At 35.8% G+C, this 24,378-nt stretch overlaps 1 protein-coding gene across 1 annotated transcript in view; it reads right to left on the bottom strand.

Annotated features, from left to right (window-relative positions):
* LOC135212844 (nephrin-like) overlaps positions 1 to 22,806 on the bottom strand; it is a 36,538-nt gene extending 13,732 nt beyond the window's left edge. Inside the window, exons 1-5 of the mRNA XM_064246612.1 lie at positions 22,740 to 22,806; positions 19,243 to 19,380; positions 12,331 to 12,633; positions 11,095 to 11,247; positions 3,398 to 3,580 (exon numbers count right to left, since the gene is read on the bottom strand). Coding sequence (XP_064102682.1) covers positions 3,398 to 3,580; positions 11,095 to 11,247; positions 12,331 to 12,633; positions 19,243 to 19,380; positions 22,740 to 22,806 — 844 coding nt within the window. The remainder of the gene's footprint in view (positions 1 to 3,397; positions 3,581 to 11,094; positions 11,248 to 12,330; positions 12,634 to 19,242; positions 19,381 to 22,739) is intronic.
* Positions 22,807 to 24,378: the final 1,572 nt, after the last annotated feature.

Here is a 24,378-nt window from a genome sequence, read left to right as displayed (position 1 = left end):
CATATCAGGCGGAATTCTTATTGGCTGACAGCTGCATGATGTCATGGCAGGTATTATTCCGAATTCCTCCTTCAGGGTTGTCCTCACTTGTTGGTAATAGGATAGCCTCTTGTTTGGTGTTCATAAAAGGCTTTTGTTCTTGAATAAAGAGAGCTTCAAACAAGTGTAGACATCATATGTCTGAAACCTTCCTGAATATTTATATAGTTTGAATAATGCTGTCATGGGAGGTGGCTTCATTTTGGTTGGTTATGGCATGATTCTTAATAGCGCCCTCCTCGACGTAGCACAAGAATCTCTTCGCAAGACACATTTTGGTCATACCAACGTAGGCGCCGGGACATCCTGGGCGTGGCATTTGTAGTGGTAGACCACGTTCATCTGTTTGAGAGGTTCACATACTGCTGGGGAGGAGTTATTTCTCATGATGAGGTCTCTTATACGGTAATTCTTGTAATATATTACAAGATCGATGTCCTTGTCCTCCTCAGTCAGGGTGATGTTCTCCATGATGATCTTCCTCATGGAGTCTTCTTCCTCACGGTACTAGGAGTGAATGAAGGCCTTGTAATAGAAAATCTTGATACTGTCTTGGGGACGCTGAGGAAGGGGAGTTGATCATCAGTGCTAAACTCGATAGTATAGTTTAGCATGCTGCATTGCTGGAACAAGCAGTGAAGTGCTGCGCACTCTTCCTTGTCGTCAGCTTACACAAAGATTTTGTCTATATATCATGCATATTTGCAAGACACTGTATCTGGGCGAAGACTCCTCTTCCACATTTTCCATATAGAAGTTGGAGAAGAGGACTCCCAAGGGGAAGCCCATTGCCGGGCCATGGATGGAACATCTGGCCTCTGTGGGTGGAAAAGGGGTCTCTCTTCATGCATAAATCTAGCAAGGCCCACAATGAAGCTTCAGAGATGTTGAGGGGTGCCGTCAACTGGTCCTTGTAGATGTGACCTAGGATGATGTCTATGGTCTCGTCGACAGGCACGTTGGTAAATAAGGACTCTACATTAAGCAAAGGGATAGTTCCTAGGAAGTCATGAATCTCTTCAAGGAACTCCGCCGAAAATCACGGACTGAAAAGGTTTCCATCTTCGTGGGTTTTTAAGTTTCTGTAGAGGTAACCCAGGCCATAGTCTCTTTGGATGGGCGGGAGGTGGAGTGCATTGATTGATGTGTTGACAGCACTGATGGCCCGATTTGCAACCAGAGAGCAGAAACATCATGACGCCCTCCAGTGCCTTCTCGCCACAGCCCTCACAGAGCAGGGATCCTACCCCAGCGGTATCTTCACTCATGAAATGAAGGAAACAGCAAAGGAGTTAAGGGCGAAGGAGGACATCACTGTACAATACACAGACAAGATGGCAGCATTTGTTTTGATTGACAACACAAAGTTCAAGCACCTTACATGAAGTCCTACTGAAGAAATTAAGCAATGAATGCAGTCCACCTCCTGCCCATCCAAGAAAATGTGAAAACCCACACAGATGGAAACCCTCTCCGCCCCATAATCAGCTGAGGCCCAAGTGCCTTAACCAGAACCACCAATGCAGCGTCCTTGATACTAAGACCGAAGATGAACTTTGTATCTCTGTCTATTTGAAAAAAGAAGAATCATGGAATGTGCCTGAATGGCGATAGAAAATGCCCGACAAGATTGAAGAGCACCACAGTTAGGGCATTCATAAGAAGGGTCTTCTTCCATTGTTCGACTTGGCAAGATACATAACAAGAACTGGACAAAGCCTCACAAATGTTCGTGAATAACCAGTATTCTAACAAACTTATTTCCTGAGAAATCCATACTGCCCTGGAGAAATGGTACAACAGCAATGAGATCCCATAGTCCCGCCCATGGGATAGTATCAAGATTTTCTACAATGCCTTCATGTACTCCCAGTGCCGTAAGGAAGAGGACTCCATGAGGAAGATAATCATGAAGAACAGCACCCTGACTGAGGAGGGCAAGGACATCGATCTTGTAATATATTACAAGAATAACTGCACAAGAGACCTCATCATGAAAATAGACCCTCCCAAAGAGACAAGCATGGTCTACCACTACAAATGCCCCTGGTGAGGATATCCTGGCACCTATGTTGGCATGACCACAGTGTGTCTAGTGAATAGTCTCATGCCACATCTAGGAGGATGCTATTAAGAACCACACCCTAACCAACCATAATGAAGCCATTTCCCAAGACAACACTATTCAAAATATACAAATAGTCTGAGGGCTCCAGACCAACAGTCTATGGTTGTTGAAAGCCCTTATTCAGGAACAAAAGCCTTCTATGAACACCAAATAAGAGGCCTTCCTATTACCAACGACCATAAGAAGAAATACTATGAATACAAACAATACCACCATACTGCAGCAAAACACTACCCGAATAATGCCAGCCTTGACGTTTTGCAGCCGTCAGGCAATCAAAATTCAGCTTGCTGTGACATCACACAACTCCGAAGATCTGCCAGGATACAGCAACACGAGCATTGTGTCTAGACACAGGCTTCAGACCAGCCTCCACCAGCCAATAGGAGACCAGATCCGTGCTCTCGACCAACCAGAATTCGGTGTACGGAGAACCACCTGCTGAATCCACGATATAAAGGACCGAAGGACTTTCCAGCAAGCCACAGTCCCACATCACCATCTGCCTAAGAGGATGTCTGGATGTGCCAGGCGAAACGTCGCAGCAAAATTCAAAATTAGAACCCAATTTTTTTACTCTACAAGATCAAAAACCTCGCATTTCACTTATTATGATAATAAATTCTGATTTTTTCACTACATTTTACAATGCCCAACATTGGTGTGTTACTCACCCATTTTAGTAACATTGAAAAGACCACTATCGGAGGAATAGAGAAAAATCTACTAAATCAGTGCAGCTGAAGTAGCAATAACCTTCTGTAGGACTTGTTTGAAAGAGGGTCACTTTCCTAATAATAATAATAATAATACGAGGAACTTGTACATAATATTTTGATGGAAGAATCGAGACACTTTAAGATAAGGATATTTAAGAGACTTGAAAGGTTTGGGGTGAAATACTTTGCACAGAGAAGATATTCTTCAAATGAGAAGCAGAGAACTTGGCAATGAAACTTTAAAGAAATAAAGGACAATTTAATGGAAAGGAAATCATGAAAAGTTTCATAACCTTTTTTCATCTTAAGAAGAGGTTTGATATTGCTTTATTAAAACAATACTGAAAAATGTGCACTGGGTAAAGGAAAATAATTCTGAATCCTTTTACCTTCTCACAATTTCAACTTAGCATCCAACCTCACTTGAAAAAATTCCACCCTACTCTCTCTAAGTATCCAGACATATGGCCATTGCCACTTTCTTGTGCTACCAATGGGCTGCCATACTCACGTAAAACCGAGAGGGTGACCGTGTCCACTAAAGCCTTGTGGGATCTCGCGAATGCGGGATGAAGGGCACGGCAGGTGTACTGTTGACCTTCGTCCTGGACCTCTGGCACGATCAACAGACGACTCCTCACACTCCATCTCTTTGTGTCGGGGGGCATTTCGTCAACCTTCTCTGTGTGAAGGCCTGGTCGAAAGGAATGACTTGCTAGTGCTGGTTTGATGGTGTGGTTGAGAGTTTACTTTGACAGGATGGGTGGAAAGATGAGTTTAGACGAATATTTACAGGGTATGTTTGGGTGGAAAGAAGTTAAGGTTAGATTGTTGAGTAATTTATATATATATATATATATATATATATATATATATATATATATATATATATATATATATATATATATACAAACTGAAATTATATATACGCAAACATTAAGTTACTAATGCATAACTGATAAGCAATTCACCTTGCGAGCTCAATCGGCCAAACAGCGGAAACCAACGCCTTGTGGTTGGTCGATCCCTCCAGGTGACGAATTGCCTATTGAATATGATTTCCCTTCGGTATTATTTCCGAAGTAGAGCGGACTGGATGTAAAACAACATTGTAAAATTTAAGTATTTCTTAGTTTAACCAGACCACTGAACTGATTAACAGCTCTACTAGAGAATTACATATTTACCTGCCGCTTATTGTGTGATCCGAACCACATTAAATCGAGAAATGAATTTCTAATGACCAGGAATACATTCCTTTGATTCTGCGCTGGTGGCAGCTGGGAGCAAACTCGATTGGTAGGTCAGTACGCAACCGACTCGTCCAGTAAGGAACTAATTACATTTGTAGTTTATATATATATACATATATACTTATATATATATAATATATATATATATATATATATATATCTATATATATATATATATATGTGTGTGTGTGTGTGTGTGTGTGTGTGTGTGTGTATGTATGTGTGTTATTGTGTGTCTACAGTATAACTAACACATATCAATACTTATCTAAGATTTAGTGTGAATAAAATTCCACCCTATCACAAAAAAGGAATTTAAAATCTTAAGCAGAATGTATAAATAGCAAATAATGTGGAACGCGTTTACGAACGGAAGTCACTACAAAACGCAAAAGAAAAAAAAAGGACATTAAATAGGTGGATACTTTTTCCATAAAAAATAAATGCAGATATTCCACACAATATGGCAGACCGAGTTAGTGTTATCGTGTACCATACCAATAGAGAGGATCTGAAGTCCTCTTTCGTTATGAAATTCAGGGAATAATAAAAGTTTGTATTGATGTAGGGAAATAGCAAGACATCTCTTCACATTTTCAAAGGTACAGAGTAGGGCAGAGGTAAAACTCGGAATTATAAGGCTGAGATTATTAGATTATTCGAAAAAAACGATAAATGTTTTTTAGGATATATTGGCATTTGTAAGGATGTTCGATACTGAAAAGTTCTCTCTCTCTCTCTCTCTCTCTCTCTCTCTCTCTCATCTATATGTGTATATATATATATATATATTATATATATATATATATATATATATATATATATATATATATATATATATATATATATATATACACACACACACACACACACATATATATATATATATATATATATATATATATATATATATATATATATATATATATATATATATGCTTGAAAAATCACAGTAGATGCACGTCACTTCATAAATAAGCGAATCCCACAGGAAAATGATAGTCAGAAATCCAAGCGATTTCGTCTTTACTAAGACATTGTTAAGGAGCTAATGAAATACAATTGGAGAGAAAGGTCTCAGGTTCACAACAAGATCAAGAATATCAGACGGTTAATTGTCAAAAGGATAAAAATTAAAAGAGATAATCCAGGATTATCGGATATTACACGGTCACAAATGTAAACAGATTTGACCCTAACCGAAATTACTAAGTGTCTTTACAGTCCAAAACATGTAAAAACTGAATATATTAATTTTGTTGCTTATATTTATCTACAACTTTTTTCATTATGAAAGCATCAAGTTTAAATAAACCAAGACTTAAATTTAGAACATTTCTATTATTTGACTTGATGAAACAAGATTCAATGATATTCCTTTTATCGCTCATATATACGAATATTGGATTCGATATTTTGCAACAGATATCCTCCCTTCGACACAGTCCAGGTTACCATTAAATACACCAAAGCTTAACCCATATCCCAAAGCCGCTGTCGTAGCACTATTCACTGGTTTGTCTGATAAATTAATCATGAAGTCCACGTTGGCATGCTAGTCCAGTCGCTTTCAGCAATAAGATTCTTCTGCTTGTCTATTAAGGACAGACCGGTAAATCTCTTTCACAACGTCTCAAACAGCATCAATATATGTATATATATTATATATATATTCTATTATAATATATATATAGATATATCTATACCATACATATATTACATATATAATACATCTATAATATATATATATTATAATATTAGATATCATTTATATCTATATAATTAATAATATATATCTATATATAAGTGAATACCACAAGAAAATGATGGTCAGAAATCCAAGCGCTTTCGTCTTTAGTAAGACATTGTCAAGGAACAAATTAAATACAATTTGAGAGAAAGTTATCAGGTAAACAACAGATCAAAAATACCAGATGCTTAATTGTCAAAAGGGTAAAAGTTAAGAAGATAATTCAGGATTATCGGATATCACACGGTCACAAACCAAAACAGATTTAGCCCTAACAGAAACTACAAATTATCCGTACATTTCAAAACATGTAAAAACTGAATATATTGATTTTGTTGCTTATATTTATCTACTTTTTCGTTATGAAAGCATCAAGTTTAAATAAACCTAGACTTAAATTCAGAACATTTCTATTATTTGACTTGATGAAACAAGATTCAATGATATTCCTTTTAACTGTGTCATTACATGGGATTAAGTCTATTGCTTGACTCCAATTAATAGGATGATCTAAATCTCTCATATGTACGAATAATGCATTCGATATTTACCCAGTTCTCACAGAATATTGGTGCTGTTTGAGACGTTGTGAAAGAGACTTACCGGTCTGTCCGTAATAGACTTTATCACACTCTTTGCAAGGAATTTCATATATGCAGCCTGGAAGATCTTTAGGAGAATTTTTTATTACTAAACTCTTGACATTAATATTACTGAAAACAACATTTATGTTAAAAAGCTTTAAAATTTTAGGAATATCTAAAAACCTTTCATCATAGGGTAATTTTAAAATGTTATGCTTACTAAATTACAGTTTGTCATTAGTTAAATAAAATGTTTTACTATCTCTTTGTCATGCCACATCTACAAAAGTCCTTGGGTATTTAAGTTTCAATGCAATATCATAAATAGTTTTAATCTCAGCGTCAATAAACTGCGGGCTGCAGACACGTAAAGCCCTTAGGAACATCCGAGAAAAAACAGAGAATTTAACATTTTGATGGTGATTGGAGTAGTAATGAACAAAAGAGGCAATGTTAGTTGATTTCCGAAAGACTGAAAAAGTGAAATTTCTATCATTTTTATGGACAGTTACATCAAGAAAATTCAAATTACAATTTCTTTCTTCCTCTACAGTAAATTTTATAGAAGGGACTAAATTATTGAGATTATTAAGGAATTCCTGGAGATTTTCGTGAAATGGCCAAATACAGAAAATATCATCCACATACCTAAACCATATAACTTTTTGGGGCAAAATTCTTGGTAAGAGTTTTTTGTTTCAAAAAATTCCATGTAAATATTGCTATTGATGTGTTGTTTACCTGATAACTTTCTCTCCAATTGTATTTCATTCGTTCCTTGACAATGTCTTAGTAAAGACGAAAGCGCTTGGGTTTCTGACTACCATTTTCTTGTGGTATTCGCTTATTTAATGAAGTCACGTGCATCTGCTGTGATTAAATATATATATATATATAATATATATATATATATATATATATATAATATATATATATATATATATAATATATATATATGTATATATATATATATATATATATATATATATATATATATATATATATATATATATATAGGCAAAAACCATGAAGGGAAGAGAAGCAATGGAGTACTGCTCCAAGGCCTTTCGACTATCGTTCTTTACTAAGCCGACTGATATAAATATGAAAGTTATTTTACAAAGAAAGCTTGTATTAATGACAGATAGGTACTATAAAGGAAAATATGTAATTGGAATCCAACACACCTGGAAAGTTACTACAAGGGTACAATTTAGAAGGTTAATTCCAACCCCTCAGGATCAGGGGCAAGACAATTAAATGATTATACAGAGTGGTAATTGACCACAAAAATTATTGTAATACAATTAACTAATCTCATTCGTAAACAATAAAAATTCTTTTCTTCTCAAAGTGAACATTTTCACAAAACACATATTAAACATACAGATACAAAGAAAATATCTATATTGTAACTTATTTTTAATTAAGTCAGTGATTTTATCTTTAAGATCATTCTTAAACATTTTGCTTATACAAGGGTCCAAATGCCAGAGCCAAGGTTAACATTACAACTGGAAGTAAGTCGTATCATTCCGGATTCTAAAAGATTTTGTGAAAAGACGTCCTTTGATCTAGCTCTTAAGCCTTAAACTCCGAGCCGCTATTAACCAAAGTGTCTCTCGTATGCCCGCGGCGTTCGGGAGTTAGCGACGAAGCGGAAAAAATGTATTTTTCACAAATTCACAGCACGCTAAGTTTTTAAGATTAAGAGTTCATTTTTGGCTCCTTTTTTTGTCATTGCCTGAGGTTTAGCATGCATATATAAATATTGGAATATATGACAGCGCAAAAACAAATTTCATATATAATTGCAAAACGGTTCATTTTTTTTGTTGTGTTGTACACTAAATTGCGATGATTTTGGTATATAACAAATTGTGAAACGATCAAAGAAACACAGAGAAAATATTATCACAAAATGATGCATGAATTCGTAACACGAGGACGTAAAAAAATGTTTTTTTCAAAAATTCACCATAAATCGAAATGTTGTGCTAGAGACTTTCCGTTTGTTGCCAAATGAAGGGAATTGATTGAATATTACTAGAATGTAAGTGTTTTAGCTTACAATTGCAGTTTTTGACCATTTAAATCGAGTTAAACTTGACCAAAGGTCGAATATTTTCTATTTATCGTGATTTATATGAAAATATTTCAAAACTGATAAAAGCTACATCCATGAGTTATTTATTGTTGTATTTTACATGAAATTGCGCACATTTTCATATATAAAACTTTATGTAACGCCTAATATAAAACGGTGCAAACATTACGACAAACTGACGGAAGAATTTCTGAGATTTTCGGCAGAGTTACCGCGCGCGGATGTAAGGAAAAAGTGTTATGCAAAAATTCACCATAAATCGAAATATTGTGCTAGAGTATTCCAATTTGTTGCAAAATGAAGTTGAATGATTGAATTTTACTAGAATGTAAGAATTTTAGCTTACAATTGCGTTTTTTGACCATTTTGGTAGAGTCAAAGTTGACCAAAGGTTGAAATTTTGGCACTTATCGTGATTTATATGAAAATATTTCAAAATTGAAAAAGCTACAACCATGGGTTGTTTTTAGTGGTATTCTACATTACATTAAATTGCGCACATTTTCATAAATAAAACTTTATGTAACGGCTAATATAAAATGGTGCAAACATTACGACAAACATATGAAAGAATTTCTGAGATTTTCGGCAGAGTTACCGCGCACGGACGTAAGGAAAAATTGTTTTTCAAAAATTCACCATAAATCGAAATATTGTGCGGGAGTTTTCCAATTTGTTGCAAAAGTAAGGTAAATGAATGAATATTACTAGAATGTAAGGGTTTAACTTACAATTGCGTTTTTCAACCATTTCGGTCGAGTCAAAGTTGACTGAAGGTTGAAATTTTGGCACTTATTGTGATTTATATGAAAATATTTCTAAACTGATAGAAGCTACAACCATGGATTGTTTTTTTGTTGTATTCTGCATGAAATTTCACACATTTTCATATATAAAACTTTATGTAACGGCTGATATAAAACAGTGTAAACATTACGACAAACTGACGAAAGAATTTCTGAGATTTTCGGCAGAGTTACCGCGCACGGACGTAAGGAAAAAGTGTTTTTCAAAAATTCACCATAAATCGAAATATTGTGCTAGAGACTTCCAGTTTGTTGCAGAATGAAGGTAAATGATTGAATGTTACTAGAGTGTAAGAGATTTAGCTTACAATTGCGTTTATTGACCATTTCGGTCACGTCAAAGTTGACTAAAGGTTGAAATTTTGGCACTTATCGTGATGTATATGAAAATGTTTCAAAACTGAAAAGCTACAACCATGGGTTGTTTTTGTTGTATTTTACATGAAATTGTGCACATTTTCATATATAAAACTCTATGTAACGGCTAATATAAAATGGTGCAAAAATTACAACAAAGTGACAAAAGAATTTCTGAGATGTGTCGCTGATGCTCTTTAGTGCGAGAAGAAAGAAATTCGCATATGCGCGCCTGGGTAACGCTTGTAAAGAAAACAACATCTTGATCCGTGAACTCCCAGCATCCCTCGAGGCGCATGATTTAAAATTTTTCGTAAACTAGGCCTGTAACTATTTTTCCGTGAATATTAAAAAAAAAACTTTTTGTAGGCGACGTATCGCACGTCAATTAAGCACCCGACAGACAATTTTAGTCAACGTATAATACGTCCAGTCGGCGTTTAAGGGTTAATAAACTTCCAGGCCAATTTATGTTATGACCATTTTCACATAATGAATGAATATTGCACTGGATGTTTGCCCAGTTTTGACGGAATACTTACACTCTTTAATTCTTACTTCTAAATACTTGCTAGATTGGCCAATATAAAAAGAGTAGTCCAAACATGGAATTTATGTATATTATTTTGGTGCTCTCCTTAGGTCCATTTTTTATTAGAATTCCTTTTAGTGTGTTATTATAGGAGGAAACAAGGTTGACCTTAATAGATTTTGACAAGGTCAACCTTGTGTTCTCTCCTACAATAACACACTAAAATGAATGCCAATAAAAAATGGCCAAAAGGAAAGCAACAACATAATATATAAAATTCCATGTTTGGACTGCCCCTCTTTTTATATTAGCCAATCTAGCAAGGATTTAGTAGTAAGAATTGAAGGGCATAAGTATTCTGTCAAAACTGGGCAAACATCCAATGCAATATCCATTCATTATGTGAAAATGGTCATTACATAAATTGAACTGGCAATTTAGTAATATGTGTTTTGTAAAAATGACTACTTTGAGAAAAAAAAATTTATTGTTTACGAAAATGAGATTTATTGAAATATATTTCTATAACATTCTTTGTGGTCAGTTATTGCCTTGTATAATCTTTTGTCTTGACCCTATTTCCAAGTAGTTGGATCCCTATCTGTTATATATACGAGCTTTCTCTGTAAACTTACTTTCATATTTATATCAGTCTGCTTAGTAAAGGCTGAGAGTCGAAAGGCATTGAAAGTTATACATATAAATATATTTGCTTTTATATGTATATGTGTGTGTTTGTGTGTGGGAACGCGAGCGTGCTAGCACAGAAAGAGAACAAAATCTCTCAGAAAAGCTCTTCCTTGTATTATCTTCACTTACTTTTATCCAGCATGATCCCATTTCGATACCAAGCTATGCTTGGGGCGGGTCTGGCGTCGCTGACGAGGCACTGGAGGTACAAGTTGTGACCCGCTGTGCCCTGCACAACGCTGCTGTCGGCGCTCCTGATGATGCTAAGGCTTCTTGGAGCCACTAGAAAGAGGTCATTCATTTCCTGTTTAAATCTTCTATGCATATATGATTGTGCATGTCACTGGCTTTCTAACATAAAACGGATCATTCCATATTCTTGATCTTTCAAATACTGTTTGCTATAGAAATATAAAAAAGAAAGGACTTTGAAAATACAAAGCATAAAATCCAACCACTTCAATAAAAACTCTGGTAACAAAATGGTTCACATGAGGATCATTTTGTTAAAGGAACCTTTTGTGTTGACGTCATAGGCCCCACTGAGCTTCATTCAGTTATTATGAATATAAGAATTGATTATCATCCTTTTATTTGTGTCATTTGGAATATGTCCATTAGTTTCTCTTACTACCACTACTACCACTACTACCACTATTACTAATACTAGGACCAATATAATTCATATTACACCTAAACATCTACTTCTTCTTAAGTCATTCTCAGGCTGTTCAAGTGAGAAATATTTAGTAATATGATATACAGGACCGTGAATAAAGATAACAAACTGCAATTTCAACTTAAGAAAGTGAACACGTGACAATCTATATAGACATACGGGGATAAAGTAACAAAGAACAGTTAAAAAAACGAAAATATTCAATCTATATTGAATGCAAGAGAGAGACAGTTTCGATTTTAAATAGACTTTTTCATGTCGAATAAAAACAAACTCGCCTACACTTACCTCTCGGACATGGCTTGATCGAAAGGGGCTTTGAAGTCCTTGACAATGAAAGAGGTAATGCATTTAGCCTAAAGCAAACTCGGTCGAAAACCCGAGTTTATCGGAGTGAAATTGATTCGACTTCAAAAACAGAATTTGAAGTTTTGTACCTTCTTTTGAGTTTGAAGTAGATTTTTTGTATTTTGTGTGCTTTTTTATTTAATGTATCTTCTTTCTTTATATGAAATTTATTCTATTACGGTTATTCATTGTTATATCTGATTTAGGACTTCTTTTCACAATTTAAACGATTCGAGAATGGTAAGAATCACAGGATCAACAAAAGTTATGGTTATCTCATTTTATTTCCTTTTTAATAAGACTCATGATAGTAAAAACAACCAGCTAACAAATCTCACCCATTACAGTGACATTAGCAGAGGCCACCAAGGCACTGGTGTTAGCAGTAGGACCCACTTGGCACTGGTACTTCCCGTCATCGTCTAACGTGGTGCCCTTGATGACCAGATGATGTTCCCCCTCGCTCGGATTCCCCGAGTACGAGTGTCGAGGGTAACCTGGCACGTCACGCTCAAAGCCTAGTGGGGAAAGGGGCCTATGTCGGGTGAGCAGAGTTGCAATGTTTCTCAGGGTGACGTGACTCTGAAGGAATGAGACACTGGCACGAAGATTAATTAAAGGAAACAGTAGTATTGGTTTCACTTATGAAAATTGGCTATAAAGCTAAGCTCTGAGGCACTTTGAGCCACTCGGCGCCTCTTGAGGCAGTGAAAAGAGGGAGTTAGAGTGGGTGCGAGGAGAGCGAGATGGATGAACAGAAACGGTACAGTCAGGGGTCGAAGGGAGTGACGCTCTGAAGCCGTAAGAGAGAAATGGGAAATTTAGGAGAGAATGATCTTTCCCATCGATGGGTCGTCAAGATAAAATGAAACTGGTAGAAAAGATTTTATATTCACGCTCCTGAAGTGGACTCTACGGCTATAATTGATCCTAAAAAAAAGAAAGGCAAGTAAAGCATATCTAGTTCGACTGTGTATGACCACATAAATGTTATGTAGAATTATTTTGGAGATGAGTTTATTGATAATTCTACTTCCTAAGTCGACTGTCGTCCCTGAAATGCTTCCGAGTACGTGATGAAAGAACATTAGGAAAAAAAAACATATAATATACATACATATATATATATATATATATATATATATATATAATATATATATATATATATATAATATATGAGAATAAATGGAATATCATAAACAGAACAGACCGACTTGCAATCATTGTAAAAACAGGCGTTTTTAATTAAATAAGATAAAAACATTTATTAATCCGTCACTATAGCATCGCCGGTAGAATATTAGTGCTTTGAAATTAGCTCCTTCTATACATCACAAAATCATATTATTTTTCAGTGGCCTCAACCACTGAAAGAGTCGTTTGTCCCTTTTGATATATAAATCATTAACAACACAGTCGCCGCAGGAAAGTGAGAGGTGTTAATGCAAATCCTGTGTCAATCAGTCAAAAGCCATTATCATGCTGCAGTTAATATGTTGACAGGGTAGTGACAGCAGACTGATGGCATAATTAGGGCTTTGGAGATTCGCTTACCCGGGTTTCTTGCTCTCTCTCTCTCTCTCTCTCTCTCTCTCTCTCTCTCTCTCTCTCTCTCTCTCTCTCTCTCTCTCTCCTAAATGAGTAAGTAATCACTGCAGACGATAATTACCTAATCTAGAAGGGATGTCATGATGATGAGGCAGAACAGTAAAGTCTTCAGTCGGTTCAATGACATGATAATTGTTGTGTGTGTATTTTTCCAACGGGCATTGGCAACTTGAAACATGATTTCCATCCTTGCTTGATAAGGCTTCCAGAACCGCTTGTTTATATGTCTGTTCAGTGTCATTGATTATAAGATACATATTCAAATCAATCAAACATTAAATCTTCTTTTAGTATTTCTAATGCTTCCATGAGCCTTGTATTACAAAGATGTTATATTTATTCTTTAAAGAGATTTTATTCACTCTAATAATCGCGTCTCTAATTGAGATTGATTCATTATTTCCATCGTCAAGAATCTGTGGAAAGCTCTGATAGAAATCATAAAACGTCTAATAAAACATAAATGTTTGGTCATTTCGAAAAGAATATGTAACAATGAATGTATTTTGAACATGCTAAATATATTGGATGAGAAAAGATGAAATATTCATCATTTTAAAGAAACATTCACTTATGTCTGTTATTCTGGTGCTCGTAACTCTCATCGGCATTTACATCAATACTGTCAATGACATTTGCCGTCATCACTTCACATGTCATCACTTCACATGTGAAGCAGCACAGCAAAGATCAGTTCGTCTAAAGGAACATCGCTAAGAAAATTTGTAATAAAGAAACATTCACATTAGCAAGACTTTTGCTATGATGGCTTGAAGATGAGAAGACAATGAGCCAGAGAGGAGTTTCGATGCGTTGTTTAGTGTCATACGCTGTTAACAGTTGATCAGTTATTATTGTTGATAATATCTACCCTTTATTAGTCGATATCGATTCTTGTTACGAGTCGGATGTGACTCTTGATTATTTTTAACAATAAAATCTATCACTATTTCTACAATACAAGTTTTGAATCTATTTTATCCGTTAAAATTGTGAGTGCTTATGTTTGTCAGCGCCCACGTCAATCGGGCTTTCTTACGCCGCTCGAGTAGATTCAAGCGTACTAGGTTTTGATAGTATTCACACGTTAACCCTCTTTCTAAGAAAGTTAGGAAAAGAATAAAAATGGAGAATGTGTTTCCTTTACTACACATCTCTAACAACAAGCTTATTGCTTTCCAAGAAAGCATCATCACAAACCGACTCCGCACTGACAGTGTGCCATTGTTAAGTTTCTAGACGTACATGAGCTTATAATTAAGATTAAAACTTTTTCCTAATAGCCATGCTTGTGAGAAAGTAACGGCTATTGTTATTTGTCAGTTGACTGGTAACATATTTACCTTTTATAAGCAAGCTTTTGATATGTACATTAGCAGGATCTCTTTGGTGTATAGGCAAATGTCCTTTTCGTCATGTCCCAGATATTACTTATAATTCTTCTTTTCATCCAGATAGTTTTCAAATACTGCTGGTACATTTTTCATATCAAATCAGTCTATTGTAAACCATCGTCATCGGTGAAAATGAAAAAAAAAAAAAAAAAAAAAAAAACATTGCAGTTACCTTTTCTCTGCACACTGATTCAACATTGATGTGATCTAACTTACCAAGTTCTGTATCATCCTGATTGTAAATCTAAACACTAGTCTGTAAGAATGGGAATTGGAATATAGAATTTAGGCCAAAGGCCAAGCACTGCTCAATCAACTTTGAAACGGAAATTGACAGTAAGAAGATTTGAAAGGTGTAACAGGAAGAAAACCTCGCGGTCAGATTATGGAACAATCGTTAGGAGTGAGTGGAACGTCAGATGGAGGAAAGAGAATATGAACAGAGTTACAGTAAAAGGAATGAAAGAGGTTGCAGCTACGGACCGAAGGGACACTGCAAAAACCTCAAGTTATGAATACAGTGCACCATGTGAGGTGCACTGACATCAATACCCCTCTTCGGTGAACACTTGTCTATAGTAGAATAAATACCTCTGTGCTGCAAAGCAACACTAAGACGATGCTTCATTTTCTCAAGATGGCGGCCGAAATGGCAATTTATACTTGTAACTTCTATACTATTTGCACTAAAAAAAAAAATTTAAAAAGTGGAATCAGACTAATTTCTAGGCCAGGTTCTTGAGTATTACTAAGAACCCTTTTGTATTTGAAAGCCATTTAGGTAACAAAATCCAAGATGGCGCACATTAGTAAGCTAAAATCAAGATGGCTGACAAATTTACATTTTGTACAACTAGTACTAGAAACATGGTCATATAGCTGAATACTACTAATTTTTGGGGTAAGTAATGCAAAAATTATTTTGTTTTTGCAGTAGGAGAGTTAGGTTCAGCTTACCCAAATTGTGTAAAAGAAAAAAAATCCAGGATGGTAAAATTACACCAGATGCCTGTAGTTGTAAGATTTTTGGGTAATTGTGCCCCACAGTAAAAACATTGTTTTTCATTTACAGCAACAATAATTTCATCTTCTGTACATTATAGCACTGGTCATCTCCAGTGCAAGGTATAAGACAAATGAGTTAATCTAAACCTGTTACAAGCGTTAGTTGTTGCCCTTGGAAAACCACAGTCACTTGAGATCAGAACATTTGGTGATTTTGCTAAATCGTATTGTAAGTGTATCTTTCAGCATGGGGTCCGATATGCAAGAATTGATGTTGTTTTTTATATACACATTCAGCCATCAATTAAAGATGGAACCGGGTCAAAGAGGGCAAAGCACAAAGCAATCCGGAGAGCAATTGAATGTAATGATGTACCACTTCCTCAGGATTGGAACAGCTTCCTGAACGAACCTCAAAATAAAGCAGATCTTGTGCTCTATCTTTCACATAAATTGATGGATTTTGCCCTAGAGGAAGAGTGTGCTATCACTAGTGGTGGTCTAGAACAAGCTAAGGAGGTGATAAACAATAGAGTGACCTTGAATGTAACTGGTCTGTCAACCATGCAGGAAGAGGCAGACACACGAATGATTTTGCATTGCCTACATACCCAGCCATCAAACATTGTGGTGTGGTCCAGAGTCACTGAAGTCTTACTCCTTCTTATTGCACATAAACTAGCTATGCAAAACAACCAAGTCTCTGGACAAAAGATGGAACAAGCTCAGCACCCAAGTTCATTCAAATCAATGCCATCATAACTAGCTGGAATATGTCTGAGGAAGTCACATCATCATTGTTGGCATTTCATGTAATCACTGGATCAGACACAACATCGTATCTCTCTGGCCATACCAAAATGACTGCTTTCCGACGTTACTTGGATAGCCCAGAGCTTTTGTTGCACCTTGGAAGAGATACTTTGAAAGAGGAAACTATACAGATATGTGAATTGTTCATATTCAACGTGTACAATGTTGCACAGGCAGTTTCTTCTGATGATCCTTTTCAAATAAGGTGTTGATCCTGAAAATTGCCACTTACCAATGATGCTTTGAAGTTGGACATAATGAGGGCCCATCTGCAAACCATGATCTGCCTTAAGTCACAGAGCCAAAACTAATAATACCTCAGCCAGGAGAGTGTGGATTGATGAATGTTGAAGGCCATTTCAAACCCAAACTTGTAACTTTCCTTCCTGTTCCAAAGAGTTGCCTTCATGTAGTGAGATGCAGTTGTTCAGGAAACTGTGTAATATGTAGATGTGGCTGAAGGATTTGCACTGGCCTATGCAAATCCAATGACCAGTGCTATGTATAATGTACAGAAGAGAATGAGGTTATTGTTACGTAACAGGTTTAGATGAACTCAAATTCATTTGTCTTGTAGCTTGCATTGGAGATGACCAGTGCTATAATGTACAGAAGATTAAATTATTGTTGCTATGAATGAAAAGCAATATTGATACGGTGGGGCACAATTTCCAAAAGTCTTAGAACTACAGGCATTTGATGTTAAATTTTACCATCCTGGATTTTTTTTTTAACAATTTGAGTGTGCTGAATCCAAATCTCCTACTGCAAAAACAAAATAATTTTTGAATTACTTACCCAAAAAGTTAGTAGTATTCAGCTATATGACCATGTTTCTAGTACAAATTGTACAGAGCAAATTTCTCAGCCATCTTGAATTTAGCTTACTAATGATACACCATCTTGGATTTTGTGATCTAAATGGCTTTCAAATGCAAAAATTTTCTATGCTATTTAGTGTAAATAGTATAGAAGTTACAATTATAGATTGCTCTTTCGGCAGCCATATGGTTTTTAGCTATCTAGCCTTAAAAACAAAGTATGTCGAATGTCATGCGGCAGATTTGTATTCAGCACACCCAAATTGTATAAAAAAACACTGGTTGACAAAATCTAGCACAAAATGCCTGTAGTTGTAAGATTTCCCGAAATCGTGTCCTGGCTATCTTGTTTTGAAAAGACTCGTCACAAATCTGAAGGCAATGTACCAGCTTGTGCTAGCAAGTGTTTGGTAAACTGACCCATTAGGTTAAAGAGTTGTTGTTTGAGACAACTTTAGCTCTCAACTTAGATTGCCTTTTATGTTGTTAATATCACTCGTAATGATGCTACGATAGAATCCTGAAACATCATAAGGCTGACTAAAATAACATAATAATATGTTGATCATATTAAATTTTACTGATTCTACTTTCCTAGGTGCATTTCACTCATTAGACTATAAGTTCTCAGAATAATACTAATGCCCTTCTCTTTCAACACCTGTTTAGTTTTGAATGAATTCTCCCCAATAACTCTACTGATAAAATATCTAGGTCTTGACATGCACAAGTGTTCCGACGACTGACATTTCTTTTTCTCAAAAATGCACTTCCTCTAGGTTAACTGGTGTACAAACTCAATCGACCTTGTTTCGCCTCTTAACGATGAATGTTTTTCTTAATATAATCTATATACTTATTTAAAGAGTATATTGTATTACGTAGCAGCATAACTGCCTGATTAAGAGCAATAATTTAGATTTAAGATCACTGTATTTTCCTTGGATAAGAAACATGAAAATGATGCAATCGGAAAAGCAGATTGTGAACCACTTTCTTCCTGTTCTATGACATTTTCCGGCAACCTGAAAAACTGGAAACTTTGAATCAGCAACAGATAAACTGAAGTTACTTATCCGAAACTATAGTAGATTATAATCTTTAAAAAATATATTTCACTCAAGTTGAAGTGAATAATGAAAGAAAAATATAATGATGGTAGTCAATTTCAAAACAAAATATGTTGGTTTTTATTTGCATGAAGAAAACAAAACTTTAGTCACTGTATGGTTTATGCAAAAAAGACCTATATCTAGGGATTAAATGAAAAATTGTAAACATTATTTAAGGGCACAGCATAAAATATGAATTATGTTGCAGATATCTCGAAAATCAGTATGGTATCCATTAGCTAGTGGTTCGAATTTTTAGACAGTCTTGACTTTTGAATGCCTTACATTAATAAAACACTGAAAACTATGAACAGAAGTTACAGTAAACCTGACTATATACGACATTTGTGTAGTAATAGGCAGGCAAATGCATATACTATGTTCTAAATGTTGCTTAGCATATGAAACGAGCAAACCAGAATGCAGAGAAGCTCACATTTAAATGTATCTCAAATGAAACGAAATACTTAGGATATAGAAGTCTCTTTCTCTCTCACCTAATGCAAAGCCATCTTTTGTCCACTGTGCTTTACCCTGTTGGTTTTGGATAACACACTTGAGAAAGACGTCCTCCCCGACATTCACTCTGACGCTGTGTGGAGAGATGGTGAACGCCTGTTCCTGTCCGAAGACACCTGTTTGGAGGAGTAGAGCTTTCTTCAATATACCTTTCCCATTTAGTTCACCTGTCTCATTCCCATTACTTTACCCTCTAACTGTCCCTTGTAATTCTTTATATCAACGCCTATGGCACTTTGAAAATTTTGACAGGCTGATAAATTGCCTATTTTAATTATTTTTTCGAAGTGAATTATTGTTTTGAAAACTACACTACTGATTACTTAGGCATACGAGTATGCCAGTCTTTTTTCGCAAATTAATGCTCATCTAAGCATTGGTTTAACCATTCTTGCTGCTTAGGCAAATGGCAGAAGTTTGGCATGAGTTACTTTCAGTCTCTTCTTCTGCTGCTGTCCCTGGTTCTTTTAAACCTGCCAGTTTACCTCTGTCTGAAGTCTCATCTGGTCCTCAGCTGGAAACAACTAATGAAATTCTCAATAAATTTCGGAAGTCTAGTTCCCTCCTCTCTTACATAGGGTTCGATGCATTTTTAGTCCTGTGTGTTCTTCAAAGTTTTAAAGAAGAAACGTTTGTAAAATTTCCCAGAGTTCTTCATCCAAGGAGTAATTTTGCACCTACACTTCTGGAATCACAAACACTGATACAGCCCATCCTAAAGAAAGGAGACGGCCGTAATCTATTCGCAAAGTATCCTTATGTCTGGATGTCTGCAGTTACTAAAGAATTAGATATCTCCTATGTATCTGTTGTTGATACGAGCAGTAGCTATTGAAAACTAGAAATAATGAGAAAAATGTCTTGAGAACAAATGATCTAGTATATCAACCAACAACCAGTCCCCACCCACGCCCCAAAGGATTACCTCAACGGGCATTTTCCCTCTAAAACGCCAGTCAGTTTGTTAATTACTGTTTTTGAGTAGTCAGTGTAAATTGTCAGTTTAGAGGGATTATGCTTATGTAAATAATCCTTATGTATACTGTAACCATATTGAAAATCTTGTAATTGCAAATAATGTAAGTTTAATCCTGTTAATAAAATAAAAAAAAAAAGAATAAGCAGCCAGTGGAGCCAAGAATGGGTCCAATTAAAATGAAATGCCAGTCAGTAGTTGAGTAACACCATTCCCTTGTTGTGTGTCATTAGCTGAGAGGTTTTAGATCTTGGAAAACAGAAGCCATTTTGTATATTTTTTGTCATTAGCTTTTGTGACTTGTACTGCCTTCTTTCCAGAATAAGTAAGGTATTTTAATAATTGACTTTGTTTTCAATGTTACTGCGTAAGGTCCCATGTGGACCCACACACCTTCATCTCACCTGGCCAGCTGATCTCCTCACAACAAACACTTCCTTGGTACAAAAATGTGTATACAAGAAACACATCATACGTCACGCATTTTTTACACATATTTTCAATCATGTTATTGTTATGTTAAATGCATCATTATTACCATATGCATTACAATGTCAGCATGTCAGCCATATGTACCATAGCTTCGGTCATGTCTTGCATATCGATTTATATGTATGTTTCCATCCGTCAACAAGCACAAGTGATTGTGTTGTGACCTCTGTTTTTGTTTGCCTTGTGTCAGGTAATACATTCCCCTTGCAAGAGCTATTGACCCATTTGTTTGTTGTCTGAATAAATTAGTAAGTTTGTAGATGCTGCCAGTTACTCACACGTTTACTACAACTTTATCCTACTACATGATATAATACATTTAAAAATGATTTAATTATTCTGAAAATAAAAAATCTACAGAAAGGCTAATTAGAAATGCATTACAGTTTAATTATGCATTATCCCAACAGCTAATCACTAATCAGTGTATGTATATTTTTCTAGCCAACGTTGGGCCTAGCTAGCCACTTGTGCATTTGTGTTTATCCTTCTAGCCATGTTGGTCTCACCTACTAACTATTTCAAGGCCCATGACACCCTCCTTTTTTAATATAACTAATGAACTAGGCTTCTGATTAATGTGAAACCGAAACCACCAGAGTTTGAGACACCGACCTAATTAAGAAAAATGGATTCAAGCATCTACTCCGCATTATTGTCTTACTTTATACCGAGAAATGACATCTCAATTTTGTGGCATGGTGAGAACGGAAATTAAGACCTGGCAACTAGGCGCAGAATGACGTGTGTCGACCATGACGTGGGGCCCCGTGACGTTTAAACCTGCCACCGCCCCATTTCTGTATGGTTATCAAATAATATATAAGTTGTAGTGAATTATACTGCTCTTTGATGGAATCTAAAGATACTGATTAGTTATTATGTTTGAATAAACTCATTTTTAGCCTCACTTGTGTTTATTATTTAATTAATAGGTAATTCTTACGAAAAAGAAGACAAAAAATAAAAATCTCGGATGGCAGTCAGAGAGGTGATCGTGCTAGGGAAGGTACACGTCTGTTAGATACAGGCATTGACAAGGGCTCCAGGTGACACCTTGCTTACTGCCTACTATTGACATTTTATGCCATGTCTAGAATGCTTCACCATTGTCCACAAGGTTGTCGTAATGCTTTTGTGTTGCGACTCTTAACATACTACAAGAGGGAACAAGACAACAATAAACTGAAGATTGGATTGAATAGGTTGGTATCATGTTGTCATGTTTAATGGCATACCATCACGGACATGTATAGTTGAATATTATGCATTATCAGATTCTCTCTCTCTCTCTCTCTCTCTCTCTCTCTCTCTCTCTCTCTCTCTCTCTCTCTATATATATATATATATATATATATATAGATATATAAAATAATATTACATAAATAAATAAATATATACATACACACATATATATATACTATATATATGCATATATATACACACACACATACGTACATATACATATATATACTTTAGATATATATATATATATAATTATATATATATATATAAATATATATATATATAGATAATAATATTTATTATTTATTTATTTATTTACATATGTATATATATATATATATATATATATATATATATATATATATTCTACTTCAGTCTTGTAACTTTATTCATTAAAATGTTAGCTGCTATACTACTATCTATGTACAGTACACTTATTGTTAATAAAGTATTACTATGCTTTCATCTCCATCCAATCCTCAGCCATGTTAAATATTTATAATGGTCATATTATGTGCGCACCCTCAACAATCATATTCACCAATAATCAATTCACATGTAGCACGATTAAACTTTATCTAAAATTACTTTCGCGACGTTATTGAAATCAGGGAATAATAAAATAATACGACTAATTTAAACTTGCCAGACCTAACACTTTTTCATTCCATAACTTCAACCCACTAATGATTGCATACCTGTATTGAAAAATAAAAACACCTTATCTCTATCAAAGGCATATATATATATAATTTCTTGTACTGATGTAATGATAACCATACAGATTGGGGGGCGTGGCAGGTGTAAACGTCACCGGGCCATACGTCATGGTCGACACGTCATTCTGCGCCTAGTTGCCAGGTCTTAATTTCCGTTCTCACCATGCCCACAAAATTGAGATGACATTTCTCGATATAAAGTAAGACAATAATGCGGAGTAGATGCTTGAATCCATTTTTCTTAATTAGGTCGGTGTCTCAAACTCTGGCGGTTTGGGTTTCACATTAATCAGAAGCCTAGTTCATTAGTTATATTAAAAAAGGAGGGTGTTATAGGCCTTGAAATAGTTAGTAGCCCAGTCAGTCCTAGCTAGCTACTACTGTATTTGTGTTTATCTTTCTGGCCTTGCTGATCGCATCTATTTGCTACACTGCTAGCCAATAGTATGTTTATGTTCATCTTTCTAGGCTGCGTTGGTCCTAGCTATCCACTAGTGTGGTTATTGTAGCATAAGTTGGCCGCACCCTTGTTGCCATAGCTATAGTCACTAGTGTGTTTATATTTACTTTTTAATGTACATAGCCTTAGCCATTTGCACTCTATGTGCACCCTAGCAAATGACTAGTGTATTTACCTGTGCCAATCCACTTTATGTGTAGACGAGCTAGCAAATAGTACATCATTTCTAGAACATTTATTCAAGTCTGTGTTGTTTGTAATTTGTGCCCCCTAGCTAGTGACCTATGCAAATCCACTTCATGTGTCGACCAGCCAGGTACACATCCTTTTAGAGTTGCCTCAGTGGTTCTCTCCATTTTACAAGTGCACCCTATACCGGCTCACTTCCCATTTTGCATACTCTCTGTCTAGTTCCTTGCGTAGCCATCCTAAGATTTTGATAATTTCTGGGGAAGTCAGACATCAATCTAAACATTAGCAACATGTCAGCTGCTGCAGAGTATAAAACCTTCACCAACATAGGGAAAGGAATGTTCCTGAAAGGCACAAAGCTGACCCAATGGGTCCAAGAGCAAGTTGCTGCCGCCAGGAAGGAGAGAGCAAGGAGGGAGGAAAAGAAACATCAAGTAAGAAAGGAAAGGGAAGAGAAGGAGACACAAGGTGCAAGGAGTTAGCCTTGGACCAAGAGAAGAAAAAAAAGTGGCAGTATAAGGTAGCTTTGAAGAAAAAGGAACTCGAGCTTGAGAAATTAAAGCAGGGCAGTGCCATCATATCAAACATAAATGACCTCATACCTCCCTAGAATGACTCCAAACCAGAGGAGTGGCTTGAGTATGTTGAAACTCCTCAGTGAGTACAAATTTACCAATACTGAGAAGGCCATGATCCTTACAATATACATGGCTGGTAAGGAATAGGATGCCCTAAACTCATTGGAGGATGGCAACTGAGGAAACCTTGAGGCTGTCAGGAAGGCCATATCAATAGCACATGAAACTATGCCTGAGCGTTGAAGACAACAATGGCAGGGTCTTCCCAAGGAGGTCTGCCAAACTTAGTCCAACTGGTGCTACAAAAAAGTCTTGTCCCTTGCAGCAGTGGATCAACAACTTAGAGTGTGAGAACTTATTAAATCAACTCCAACTTAAGGACTTCCTCCCTTTTGCACCCAGCTCCTTGGCTCTATATATTGATGAGAAACCGCCAAGATTATTCATCGACT

Source organism: Macrobrachium nipponense, chromosome 41, assembly GCF_015104395.2.
Source record: "Macrobrachium nipponense isolate FS-2020 chromosome 41, ASM1510439v2, whole genome shotgun sequence".
Taxonomy (NCBI): Eukaryota; Metazoa; Arthropoda; class Malacostraca; order Decapoda; family Palaemonidae; genus Macrobrachium; species Macrobrachium nipponense.
Note: the sequence above shows the minus strand (reverse complement) of the source record. Positions and strands in the feature narration are given on the sequence as shown.